This window comes from Scomber japonicus, chromosome 4 (genome assembly GCF_027409825.1).
Source record: "Scomber japonicus isolate fScoJap1 chromosome 4, fScoJap1.pri, whole genome shotgun sequence".
Lineage (NCBI taxonomy): Eukaryota > Metazoa > Chordata > Actinopteri > Scombriformes > Scombridae > Scomber > Scomber japonicus.
The window spans coordinates 28221208-28233992 of record NC_070581.1 but is presented as its reverse complement, the minus strand read 5'-3'; the positions used below and the strand labels follow the sequence as shown (position 1 = coordinate 28233992).

The 12785-nt window shown below is 41.4% G+C and overlaps 1 protein-coding gene across 1 annotated transcript; it reads left to right on the top strand.

The window, feature by feature from the left end:
- LOC128357665 (polypeptide N-acetylgalactosaminyltransferase 6-like) lies at window positions 1-4735 on the top strand. Its single transcript, XM_053318033.1, has 10 exons — window positions 1-269; window positions 1208-1380; window positions 1509-1658; window positions 1945-2176; window positions 2601-2718; window positions 2814-3014; window positions 3120-3251; window positions 3843-3944; window positions 4245-4406; window positions 4625-4735. The coding sequence occupies exons 1-10, from the start codon at window positions 1-3 to the stop codon at window positions 4733-4735; spliced, it is 1650 nt and encodes a 549-aa protein (XP_053174008.1).
- The last annotated feature ends 8050 nt before the right edge of the window (window positions 4736-12785 follow it).

The following is a 12785-nucleotide window of genomic DNA, read 5'->3' as shown; positions in this document are numbered from 1 at the left end:
ATGTACAAAGCATTGCCACAATCATCAAACCATCATGCCTGTGGTCAACCTGGATTTTACAGTAAACAGGAACTCAAGCCTCACCTTCAGAGGCCTCTCCAGGATCCCAGGGCACCGGGCGCAAATGGTAAAGCCTTCGTGTCAAGCTGGATGACTTCTGAGGAGCAAAAAGAGAAGTTACGTGGATTCATTAAAAACCAGTTCAACCAGTTTGCCAGTGATCATATCTCCGTGCACCGTGATCTGGGGAAAGACACTCGACACCCAGAGTGAGTAAACCCATTGTTCAGTATCTCTGCAGAAGAGAAGTCACAACTAGGGTGACTTCCCAAAAAATCAGGACAGTCCTGAGTTACTAGCAGTTGTCCTGAACTCTAAATCGTGGCTTGTTTGTCCTGAATATTAGACTAAACCTGAGTTATGATTAGTTATAGTCTCATAAAACAACTAATACTGATTGTTATGAAACATTATTTTGGTGTTGCCCACAAATGAGCACTATTACATCCATAGCCACAATAGATTATGACTGTTGTAGTTTTTTTTTTTTTTTTTTTTTTTTTTAGCCATGTACATGTAGTACAGCAAATTGATAAATAACTACACATAGCAGCAGCTGATAATAATTAAAACATAACATCAGTTAGATGCCCAAATGAACACTGAAAGAGGCTTTCCTTGCTGTAATCATTACTCCTGTTCGTACTGGCTGTGCTTCAAATGTAAGTGATGGGGGACAAAATACACAGTTCATCTAAAGCTTTAATGAGGGTTCAGAAGTCTGAGTTAGTCATATTAAGTGGATATCTGACAAATCTTTAGATTTTTAGCATCAAATTCTCTCCTTGTGTTTCTCTGTTGAGCTGCGATGGAAGTATAGTAACAAAAAGAGGGACTTTGGCACTAAAAAGACTAAAGTTGAAATATATCTGCTTGATTGACTACTGTAATTTGGACGGCTGGCCCTACATATTAGCTTCAGATAAACTTTTCAGTGCATTTTTGCACAAATGGAGTCTTGTGTATTTTGGCCACCATCACTTATATTGTAAATGGCTCAGTATGAGCTATAAAGGGATCAGTATGCACAGCTGAAATTATTATGGCAAGAAAAATATATTTCAGTATTCATTTGGGCACCTGACTGTTTTAAGACAGATTTTTACAACTGTGAACCATCCTTTAACTTTCAGTTTGGTCCTGACAGTTGCTTGGAACAGAAGTTTTGCCATTGTCCTGGCCTCCCCACCACCAGCGTGATCATCGTGTTTCATAATGAGGCCTGGTCCACTCTGCTGCGGACCGTCTACAGTGTCTTACACACAGCTCCTGCTGCCCTGCTCACAGAGATCTTACTGGTGGATGATGCCAGCACAGATGGTGAGAGCTTCATAGAGCTGCATATACAGTAAAGATTCTCTCACTATTTTAGTCTGTTGGCCTGATAACATTTGTTGCTCTAAAGCTACAATAACTTATTTGGATTCCTCCCTCCCATCATTTACTAGATCACTTGAAGACTCGCTTGGATGAATATGTGCAGCAGCTGAATATAGTGCATGTGTTACGTCAGAGAGAGAGAAAAGGCTTAATCACAGCCAGACTGTTGGGGGCACAGGCTGCACAAGGAAAGGTCCTCACCTTCCTGGACTCCCATTGTATGTATCCCATAATGCAATGCTTGCCATTATTTTCATGCAACATTCAATTGTTTGTTTTTGTAATAGATTTTGGACAGGTGTCCAAGGTGTTGTTTAAAGTTGTTTTTCCGAAGGTTTTAGAGCACACAGTAGATGTTAATAGTTGGAAGGTAACAAATAAAAAACAATAGGAGGGCCAAGAGTCACCACATTTGACCCATATAACTATAGCAACACCCTGCACTGTGAAAACCTTTTTAACTGACTGACAAATGTCGCTCCTATCCTCTACATTCCTGCTCAGGTGAATGCTTCCCTGGATGGTTGGAGCCTCTTTTAGCTCGGATAGCAGAAAAGCCTACTGCTGTGGTGAGCCCAAAAATCACCATTATTGACCGAGATAACCTAAAGTTTAGTAAACCACATCATGAACCCTATCACATTCGAGGGAATTTTGACTGGAATCTCAAATTTGGATGGGAGATTGTCCCTGAAGAGGAGGAGGAGCAAAGGCAGAAGGAAACACAGCCTATCCGGTAAATACAAATACACATGCATATATTGTAGATCCAGATAGCACCTACATCAAAGCTGTATAATCCTGTTTGGATCATCTGAATTTGTTACTTTTAAAATAAAGTATTTAATATGCATCTGGATTTTGCTTTGTGCAAGGAGGAATTTTGCAGAATTTTATCCGAATCAGACTCATAATCACTTAGTTATGGTCATTTATATCTTATATCATGATGCTGTACCATTTTTTTTTAAATCATCCCTTTCTTCCTTACATTAATGTAAACCAATTACTGCATGTTATGAACCTAAGTAGATGAATGGATGAAATGAATAGCAAAAACTGCCATGGCAGAAAATCAGTTTTATTTCTTCTACATCTCACTTCAACCATGAGCCCTAATAGTCATTGATAGTGACGATGGTTTATGTCTAATTTTGTAGAACCCCTACCTTTGCTGGTGGTCTTTTCTCTATATCCAAATCATACTTTGAGCATATTGGGAGTTATGATGACCAGATGGAGTTCTGGGGAGGGGAGAATTTGGAAATGTCTTTCAGGGTAAGAGGTCTTCAGCTTTTCAGACACATATATACTGTACATATAGTGCACTTTGCAGCTTCAGTAACCTTGTAATGTGTGTCTGTTTATTGTAGGTCTGGCAATGTGGAGGTCAGCTGGAGATTATTCCTTGTTCTGTTGTAGGGCACATTTTCCGCACAAAAAGCCCCCACACTTTCCCCAAAGGTGTCTCTGCGATCACCCGCAACCTGGTCCGCTTGGCCGAGGTCTGGATGGACGACTACAAATGGATCCTCTATCGTGCAAATAGAAAGGCTGCTTACATATTTAAAGAGGTTGGGTTGTTCAATTTTACAGTAGACTATGAGTCAGTCATTTCACATTTATGATACTGGCCTACCTCACGATATGTTACTTTTATGTTATCCTTTTCTTCTCAGAATTTATTTGGAAATATTACTGCACGTCATAAACTCAGAGAGAGATTAAAGTGCAGGAACTTCTCTTGGTACCTGAAGAATATTTACCCAGAGGCCTACGTGCCTGACATCAGGCCTGTCATACACGGACAGGTAATCTACTTTATCAACATTTGATCATCTTTTATAAGATATTACAGTGTGTGGTCCTTAAACATTTTTAATTTACAATACGCATAAAATATGAATGTTATAAGCCTGAGGGAGTTTTGTTTTATTACAAAAATCATATCAACTAAGGTCTCAACTTTCAGTCTTATGCTCTTTAAGAAGTAAGGTGGTAATACGTCTGCCTCAGTGGTCAGTCTATTTGTCTATTTGATTTTTATCATTGCATATTTACAATGCCTTAAAATACATACTGCATGAAGCCAAACATGCCAATTTCAAGAGGCAAGCTTTTCTTCAGTGCTGTCCTTCTTTCTGAAGGACATAAGGATCCCCCCTAATATTAAATAGGATTATTGTTGTTTATTTCAGCCTAAAGTAAGATATATAAGAGTGTGGGGTTAAAAAAGAACTGCTTATAAATGGATATTACTGCATATTGATGAACAATCAAGAATTGTTTTCAATAAAACATAGTTCAATATATTACATAGTTATTCACGTTTGCCAAAAAAGCATCTTTAACATTTTGTTTGTTAATTGCTGTTGGATGTTGTGTTATATTTTTTTCTGCAGTTGCAAAACACTGGTTGGAGGTGCTGTCTGCATGTGAAAAAGAAAACTAAGAAAGTGAAACCAGTTAAAATGTTAAAATGCAACAGTGAATGTGCAGCGCAGGTATGTCAGCTACTTCTGTTATATCAGTGGTTCCCAACCTGGAGGCTGAGACCCCTCCAATCTAAGGAGTCACCGCATGAATAAAGGATGAGAAATTGTGTTCAGATATGTTAAACTCTTCTGGACTCTAAAAACTATGATTTGGTTGAACTGCTCACAACTGGTAATGAAACCTCATATAACAAAAAGTTGGGAACCACTGTGTTAGATCAACATAAGCTACAGTACTGCTGATAATGAGATTAAACATTAGAGTATCTTACGCTTCTTAAATACTGTGTTTGTCTGTGTAACTTTCAGCATTTTGAGTACACATCCCAGAAAGAGCTACGGCTCAGCACTGGCATGTTTGAGTTGTGTTTACATGCGACCCCTGGAAGAGCTCTGGTGTCTCTAGAACGGTGTCAGCTGAGGGGGAAAGTAACCAAAGCCACCCCTGAACAAGTATGGATCTTCACACAGGTATTACCCACATTTCTACAGCAACCATTTCAGCAACTCATCTTACACCACTGTCTGCAGTTGCACAAGGAAATACTTACTACTACTTTTTTATTTCCTCATTCTTGTCATTCTACCTCTAAGTTTGTTTCACAGTTTCTAAATCTAAAAATCTAAAACCTCTAAAACATACCGGAAGGTTCTGTATTGAAAGTTGACATTGTTGTTGTTGCTTTCAGACACATCTGAAGAACCCCTCATCAGGAAAATGTTTGACAATAGTAAGAGGAATCGTGATGGTGACTACCTGCAAATCCACCAGTGTCGGTCAAAGCTGGGACTTCATCTGACACCAGTCATGGATTTGTGTATATGGACTCGTGCATTTAGCTGTACTTCAATAATAGGTTCAGATTTTTTAATGTCTATTTTAATAAAATGCCTATTGTGGATTTTGACTTCTGATTGTTTCACTGGAGTCACACGAGGAAGGGATCATGTCTCTGGGTACAGGTTCGCAGATCCCATTTATAAAGATTTATGTATTCAGAAAGAACCAGGGGGCTTATGACTGAGAGCCACAGTGAAGCTGGAGAGGCATAAAGTATTGAGACATAGACTAACAGATTGTTGGTTTCAGGCTTTTCATGGGATTTATTATCAGTTACCAAATTACTGAACATCACCAGCTTTATCCTTAAACTCAATATTAAAACATGAACTGATGTTTCTTGACAAAGGGGGAAAAAAGTCAATCACTTAAAACAGGTTCACATTTTTTTAAGTCTGTCTTGATAGTCAGGTTAAGAGATTAGGGTGTTCTTGCTGTAATCAGAAAATGTGCAAAAAATGTATTTAAAAGCTCAACAGGGAAACACTTAACAAGGAAACACAAAGAGGAAATTTGACACTATAAAGGCCGTAAATGTGGCAGATATCCAATTGATATGACTAACTCAGACTGCTGAAGCCTCATATAATCTTCAGATCAACTTTGAAACACATTTTGTTCACATGGACACTGAATTTTGTCCCCCATCACTTAGAATAAAAGACACATTTGATTTATGAAAGATTTGTGGTTCAGAACTTTATTAATGACACTAGGCTAATTGTGGTCCAAATATGAAGTGTATGTAAGGATTAAATAAAGATTTAAAAACAGGTTGAATCTTGTTCTTTTTATTATTACTTTTATGACTTTACACCTTTTTCCAGTCATTGTGTTTCCGCTTCCGTTTTCTCATATACTTACCTGACCAGTTTTCATTATAATGTGTGTGTCACTACCCGATCTGAGTCCCTACCCGATTTGAGTCTGTCATGCGCAGTAGCGTTCTCGATCATCCGCCATCTTGGACGGCTATGTACGGCAACACCGCTTGGACAAACTACTGTTACCATAGGTTACCATAGGTAACAGTAGTGTTTTTTGACCGTTGCGTTTCTCGCGCATGCGCCATGACGCAACCTGACGTCAGTCTGCCGCGCATGTGCTTTGTCTTACCCGATGTGAGTCTGTAGCGCATGCGCTTTGTATCTATCCGTGCTGTTACCATAGACGTATATATGTCTATGGCTGTTACCCATAGACTTTCGGCTCAGCTCTCTCTTCACCACGATGGATCTGTGCAGAGTCTGCATTACTGCAGACGCCGCACCGATCCGCCTGTCGATCTCACGCTCCATCCTTCCCTCACTCGTGAACAAGACCCTGAGGTACTTGAACTCCTCCACTTGGGGCAGGATCTCACCCCCGACCCGAAGAGTGCACTCCACCCTTTTCCGGTTGAGGACCATGGACTCGGATTTGGAGGTGCTGATTCTCATCCCGGCCGCTTCACACTCGGCTGCGAAACGATCCAGTGAGAGTTGGAGGTCACGGTCTGATGAAGCCAACAGGACCACATCATCATGTTTAGCAGTGTGAAGATCTCTTTGTTGAGCTGTAAATATGTATACAAGAGCAATACAACAAAGTCTGTAAGAATGATCTGCAGCTATGAAGATGATCATGGTTTATCTAATATTGTATTTATCATACCTCATTCACAAACTCCCTCCCCTGGTCAGTTATGATTTTGTTGACCATGCCAAACATGTAAAACTTGGCAGTTACTGCGGCTGAAATCTCCACAGCTGACTTTGACTGTAGCGGTTCAGCGGATCAGTCATTGTCAGAATGTATTTGTTCTTTTGTGCACTCTCCTTTAATGGGCCAATTAGATCCATGCCAAGCACACTCCAATTTTCTTTCACCTGCAAATATAAATGTCAGCGCCTGACCTGAAACAGAGGTCAATGCACTTGAATAGATATCTCATGTTAGTTAGTTTTTCTTGAAATAAAAATATAGTTGGAAGTTCTATCGTCCAGATAACAAACTTTGCCTTACCCAGTCAGTAACATCCTCCATGATGGTGGGCCAGTAGTATCCTGAACCAAACGGTTTCTGGTGCCTGTGCCTTGCTGGTTGTGGCACTCTTTCAGAGCAGCGCTCTTTTCCTCCTCAGACATAACCACCAGCCGCATGTAAAGTTTGTTTGGGCCAGTGTAGAACAGTCTGCCATCTGTGTAGAAAACAATTCTTGAATTACAATTGTGTGTCTGTCTCTCTGTGTGTGTCTATCTCTGTGTGTCTTCTATCTGTCTTGCTATATTCATGTTTTTCATTAAAATAATGTTGATTACAAAATGTATTGATTTATGACATTTTTTGTCACTAATGAGCCATGTGTAACACTTTTTATCATTACCAAATTACCATGATAGCCACATTACCTTTCAAGATGTAATTACTCAAAGAACGAGTAATCTTCCACTTCTCAGCTTTTCCCAAACTGACTGAAAACTTTTTACTGACTGAAAAAGAGCGAAAAGTGGCGCATGCGCGACTCATATCAACTCATATCAACAACTCGGGCAGACATAAAGCGCATGTGCTGTAGACTCACATCGGGTAACAGCACGGATAGATACAAAGCGCATGCGCTACAGACTCACATCGGGTAACCAGACTCACATCGGGTCACACAAAGCGCATGCGCGGCAGACTGATGTCAGGTAGCGCCATGGCGCATGCGCGAGAAACGCAACGTACAAAAAACCACAGTCTAACCTATGGTAGCAGTAGTTTGTCCAAGCGGTGTTGCCGTAGATAACCGTCCAAGATGGCGGACGATCGAGAACGCTACTGCGCATGTCAGACTCAAATCGCGTTTCGACAAGGGATTCAGATCGTGTAGTGACACCCATAGTGACACCCCCCACAGTCTATGGTTCCCCCGAGAGTTCAGAAGCTGCGTGCCACGCGCAAGCCAATCAAATAAAGTATATCTACGGAACAGCCAATCAAAAAGTAGCATTGCTGTATTTTGATATTCCGCGGTTAGGCAACAGAAGGAGACGGACTAAACACATCCAGACACTCGCCGAAGTGAAGCAGGACAGAAAGACCCAATGATTACAGTAAGTCACGTCATCATTTATTCGTTGCTGTGGAATAGTCTCTTTTATACTGTCTATGAATATTTTGACCAGGCAGAGCAGGAGTGGGAGCGAGTGTATGTGTGTGTGTGTCAGGGATGGAAGTTAGCAGTTAGCAGCTAGCAGTTAGCAGTTAGCAGTTTAGCGGGAGCGTACCTATGTCGGCGGCTAACTCGGTTGCTAGCTCGGCGGCTAACTCGGTTGCTAGCTCGGCGCGTAGCTCATCTGCTAACTCAGCGGCTAACTCGGCGGCTAACACAGCTAACTGGCTAACTGTAGACGGGATCATCCCTATGTTCCCCGGTCACATACAAAGCGGGGAACATAGGACCCGGGGAACATAGGGATGATCCCCAGCTCTTAGCAGCAGATTGGGTTAACTTATTCCACTCAGATCTGAATCAATTAATATCAGCTATATAACCGTGCACTTTCTGCAAATCTATTTAGATCCAGTCAAAGTATTTTTCTGGTGCAAGAAGAAAGGTAGGCAGGAGCTAGTTTTTTGTCGGAGTTTACATGAACTAAAGTCAAGGCAAGATTAAGATCCCTCTAGCCTTATTGGTTTGGCATAATAATGAGCTAACGTTATGGTAACAAGTACTGATGGGGGAATACTATGTTCATGTCTTGCACAAGAAAAATATGTTTCTAGGTTGTTGTGCACACATCGATGCTTGAGTATAAAAGTGGCTGGTAGTGGAAGGTTGATTTTTAAATTTACAAAAAAGTTCATTTCCATCTCTGGTGTGTGTGTGACAAATATTTCATTGTATTTTATCCAGACAATGCATAGTAGTAATTATTGCATTTGCCTTCAAAGATGTCAGGAAAGAGGCAAAAAAGCCATCCTTTCATGCTTCTCCCAGCTCCCTAAAAAGGTGGCCAGATTAGGCCAAGAAAAGGAGACTGTGGAGAGGGCAGTAGTGGAGGACACTGTAGAAGAGGCTGTAGAGGAGGCAGTGAAGAAGACAGCTATGGTGTCAGTGGAGGAAACTGTGGAGGACACTGTAGAAGAGGCTGTAGAGGAGGCAGTGAAGAAGACAGCTATGGTGCCAGTAGAGAATGAGTCAGTGGAAGAAACTGTGGAGGACACCATAGATGAGACAGTGGAAAAGCCACTGGAAACAAGAAAGAACAGAGGATTAAGTGGAGCAGCCACCTATAGGTGTACCCTTAAGAAGGAATGGTCAACCTGATGGCCATTCATCACAATGGGAACCACTAGCTCCTTCTACTGGTGATCAGTCTGTAGACAAGAGAACTCCTGTGCCCATCAAGGCGTGAGGGACATAACCAGGCATGTAGAAGGCAAGGGACATCATGCCAAAGAACAGGCTCTAAATTCAGCCAGCAGTGTTGCACAGTTCTGCACACCAGCAACTTCTGTTGGAGGCATGAGTGTACAAGAGGCCAAGGTAGGTAGCACAGGAAAACCAAGTGGCTGATGTTTGGTTAATTGCAGTGTCCATCAAATTGTTGTGTTTCCATAAAAACATATCTAATGTTTATGATTATTAATCAGTTGTTTCTATTGCAGATAAGGAGAGCTGAGGTGAAGGTTGCTGTTGCAATGGTGAAGCACAATATTCCATTTTCTGTTGCTGACCATTTCAGCCCCTTGAACAAGGAATGTTTTGGAGACTCCCCCATGGCTCAGAGATTTAAGAGCGTAAGTACCAAAACAACGTGCATCATAAATGAAGCAGTGGCACCACATTTGAAGAAGGAACTGGTGATGAAGATGAGAGAGATTCCTTTCACACTTGTCACAGATGGCTCAAACGATACTGGTAAGAGTTTAACAACTAGCAGTAATTTAAGTTTGTATCAATTTCTTCATGCACACTCATAAGTTTCGAACAAGATGTAAGTTTAGTTATGCACGTTATTGTTACAGGTCTAGAGAAGATGAATCCCCTCACAGTGAGAATATTTGACAACAACAACGTTGTGCACAGATTCCTGGATATGTGCACCACCAGTGGAAAGAGCTGTGGCACTGCAGAAGTGATTTATAAAAAAATCAATGACACCTTGCAGGAAAATAATATCCCTTGGATAAATTGTGTAGGTCTCTCCATCGACAATGCTCCTGTACAATACAGGTGCCAAAAATTCAATTGCAGCCCGAATGCTGAGAGAAAATGGCAGCATTTACATACATGGATGCCCCTGTCATATTGTACACAACACTGCCAAGCATGCAGGGCAGAAGTTTTTGGAAGTAAGTTCAAATATGTACTCTTTACATTCCCAGTCTGTGCCAAGCCCAATGCCAAGTGGAACTGTTTGCTGTATAGTGTTGTAATAAATCTTTAATATATTGCAGACATCCGGATTTGATCCAGAAGATCTGATTGTGGATGTGGGGTACTGGTTTAAGGGAAGCACCAACCGTAAAGGTTACCTTGCAGGTTTGTGATTCAACCAGCTCTATTGTTGTAAAACAAATACAAACATTTTTTTATTTCTTTGCTATTGATGTTATGTATATATATCTTATCTATTCCAGAATTTTGTGACTTCCATGGGAGCGAGTATGGAGATTCTGCTGCACATTTCAGTGCAATGGTTAAACCTAGAGATGTGCATCACACGAATTCTGCAGCAGTTTGGGCCACTTACCAGCTATTTTAAGTCTTTAAGTCAATCAATCAATCAATCTTTATTTGTATAGCGCCAAATCACAACAAAGTTATCTCAAGGCACTTTACACATAGAGCAGGTTCTAAACCGAACTCTTCAGGTTTTAACTTTAAAGAGACCCAACATTCCCACATGAGCAACAGTGGCGAGAAAAAACTCCCTTTTAACAGGAAGAAACCTCAGGCAGAACCAGACTCAGAAGTGGGCGGACATCTGCCTCGACCGGTTGGGGTTGAGAGGAGAGAAAGGAAGGATAGAGGAGAGAGGCACAATGAAAATCAACAATGGAGCCAGATGGTCCGGGACTGGAATCCGTCATCCGGTCGTCTACAGGCCCAGATTACCTGTAGGACGAGAAAGCAGAGCCAGAAACCAGAAACCAGAAAGACAACTTCCGGGGAAGAAGTTTAGGTTATTGAATGCATTAATAGAACATGAGTGTTAATGGATATAGATAGGTAGAGAGAGAGAGAGAGGGAGGAGGAGGAGAGAGAGGCCCGGTGCATCATGGGGGTGGGGGTCCCCCGGCAATCTAAGCCTATGGCAGCATAAGTTAAGAGCTCAAAGAGCCCTAACTATAAGCTTTATCAAAAAGGAAAGTTTTTAGCCTACTCTTAAATGTAGGGAGGGTGTCTGCCCCCCGGACCAAATCTGGAAGATGGTTCCACAGGAGAGGAGCCTGATAGCTGAAGGCTCTACCTCCTGTTCTACTTTTAGAGATATTAGGAACCACAAGTAGACCTGCATGCTGGGAGCGCAGTCTTCTAGTAGGTACATAAGGTACTATCAGTTCTTTGAGATATGATGGGGCCTGACCATTAAGAGCTTTGAAGGTGAGGAGAAGGATTTTGAATTCTATTCTGAATTTTACGGGAAGCCAATGCAGTATGTTGTTTATTTCATTGACAATAGTGCAACTGCATTACACCAGACTAAATACATAATTTTATAAGTATATCCTCTTTTTATTTACAGATCAGAATCAACCAAGGTTTAGAAGGCTGGTGGATGCATTTTCCAACCCGATGACAGAAGTCTACCTCCTCTTCTTTCAAGCAGTGCTTCCAGTGTTCTCCACACTGAACCTCCTTCTCCAGAGAGAAAGATCTTCCATCTTCCTGCTCCACGGAGAGGTAAAATGTAAGGGTTGGCCTACTCTGCTGCCAAATATGTCTGCTTATTTTTGATTGGCTGATAAGTCCCCTTTTCAGTAATTCATGTAAGTCTTTTATTAACTACAAATTTGCAGATGACAAATTTCATCAAAAACTGTACGGGAGCCTTGAATTGGGAAGAGAGAAAAAAAGAAGAAGAAGAAGAAAAAAATACCCAGAGGCCTCCGTCACTTGGTGTTTTTTTTTTCTTCTTGTAAGTAGACCTCATTAATACCATAGATAGAATTTTTTTTTTTTTTTTTGGTGGGGGGGGGTGTCAAGTGGCCTCCGTCACTTGGTGTTTTTTTTATGTGAGTAGACCTCATTAATACCATAGATAGACGATTAATACACGCACCTATTGTCACCCACGTTGTCGTCGGTCACATGTCCTCATTGGCTTTGGAGACATGTGCTGCCTCATCCTAAGCACTGATTGGCTGGTGTGTGGTGTCGTATGAAACAGTCACGTGTCCCACAGATGCACGCGTGAGTCAGGAAATGACGTAAAAGGGACCGTATATGGTTTGTTCCGCGTGTATTACGTTACGTGTTGGACTAAATACATGGACATATTGAGGAAAGTATTTCTGTTAGAAGGAAACGGATTTCATATTTCAGCAGAATGGATATTTGGCGAGCTGTACAGAAAGTCCTGAGCCATAAGATGATCGTTGTGGATAAAGAGAAGACTTTGAAGGTATGTAGCATTATAGCTTTTCTCACTTAGCTGAGTGGCTAGCCGAGCTAATCGCTAATACTATTACGGCTGTGAGCAACCATATAATTCGTGAGTGGTCTTGAATGAATCAGGAGAAAGCTTTCCAACAATGTATGGCATGAATATATATGTTTAAGGGTCGGTGTTTAAAACATTCAGAGGAACTTGTGGCTACCTCCCAACTTCCGGTCGGTCCCGTAGGCGGAACAGCGTGTTTTACGTGTCTGCAGTTCCGGTCCTTCATGTTGGCTGAAACAGACAAGTCACCCTCAAACATGCTGATATTGAAGTTTGGCCTGCAGTTAGTCTTCCCTAATGTTTATGTGGCTTTGAGGATGTTCCTCACGTTGCCGGTGACAAACTGAATCAAAAATGAGCCTGAAGTCCTTC

What these genes read in the sequence shown, in the direction of transcription:
- LOC128357665 (XM_053318033.1), top strand. Translation starts at nt 1, where the DNA reads ATGTACAAAGCATTGCCACAATCATCAAACCATCATGCCTGTGGTCAA. An exon ending in GGATGATGCCAGCACAGATG is followed by an intron (nt 1,381 to 1,508) that starts GTGAGAGCTTCA and finishes ATCATTTACTAG; the next exon opens with ATCACTTGAAGACTCGCTTG. An exon ending in ACAGTGAATGTGCAGCGCAG is followed by an intron (nt 3,945 to 4,244) that starts GTATGTCAGCTA and finishes TGTAACTTTCAG; the next exon opens with CATTTTGAGTACACATCCCA.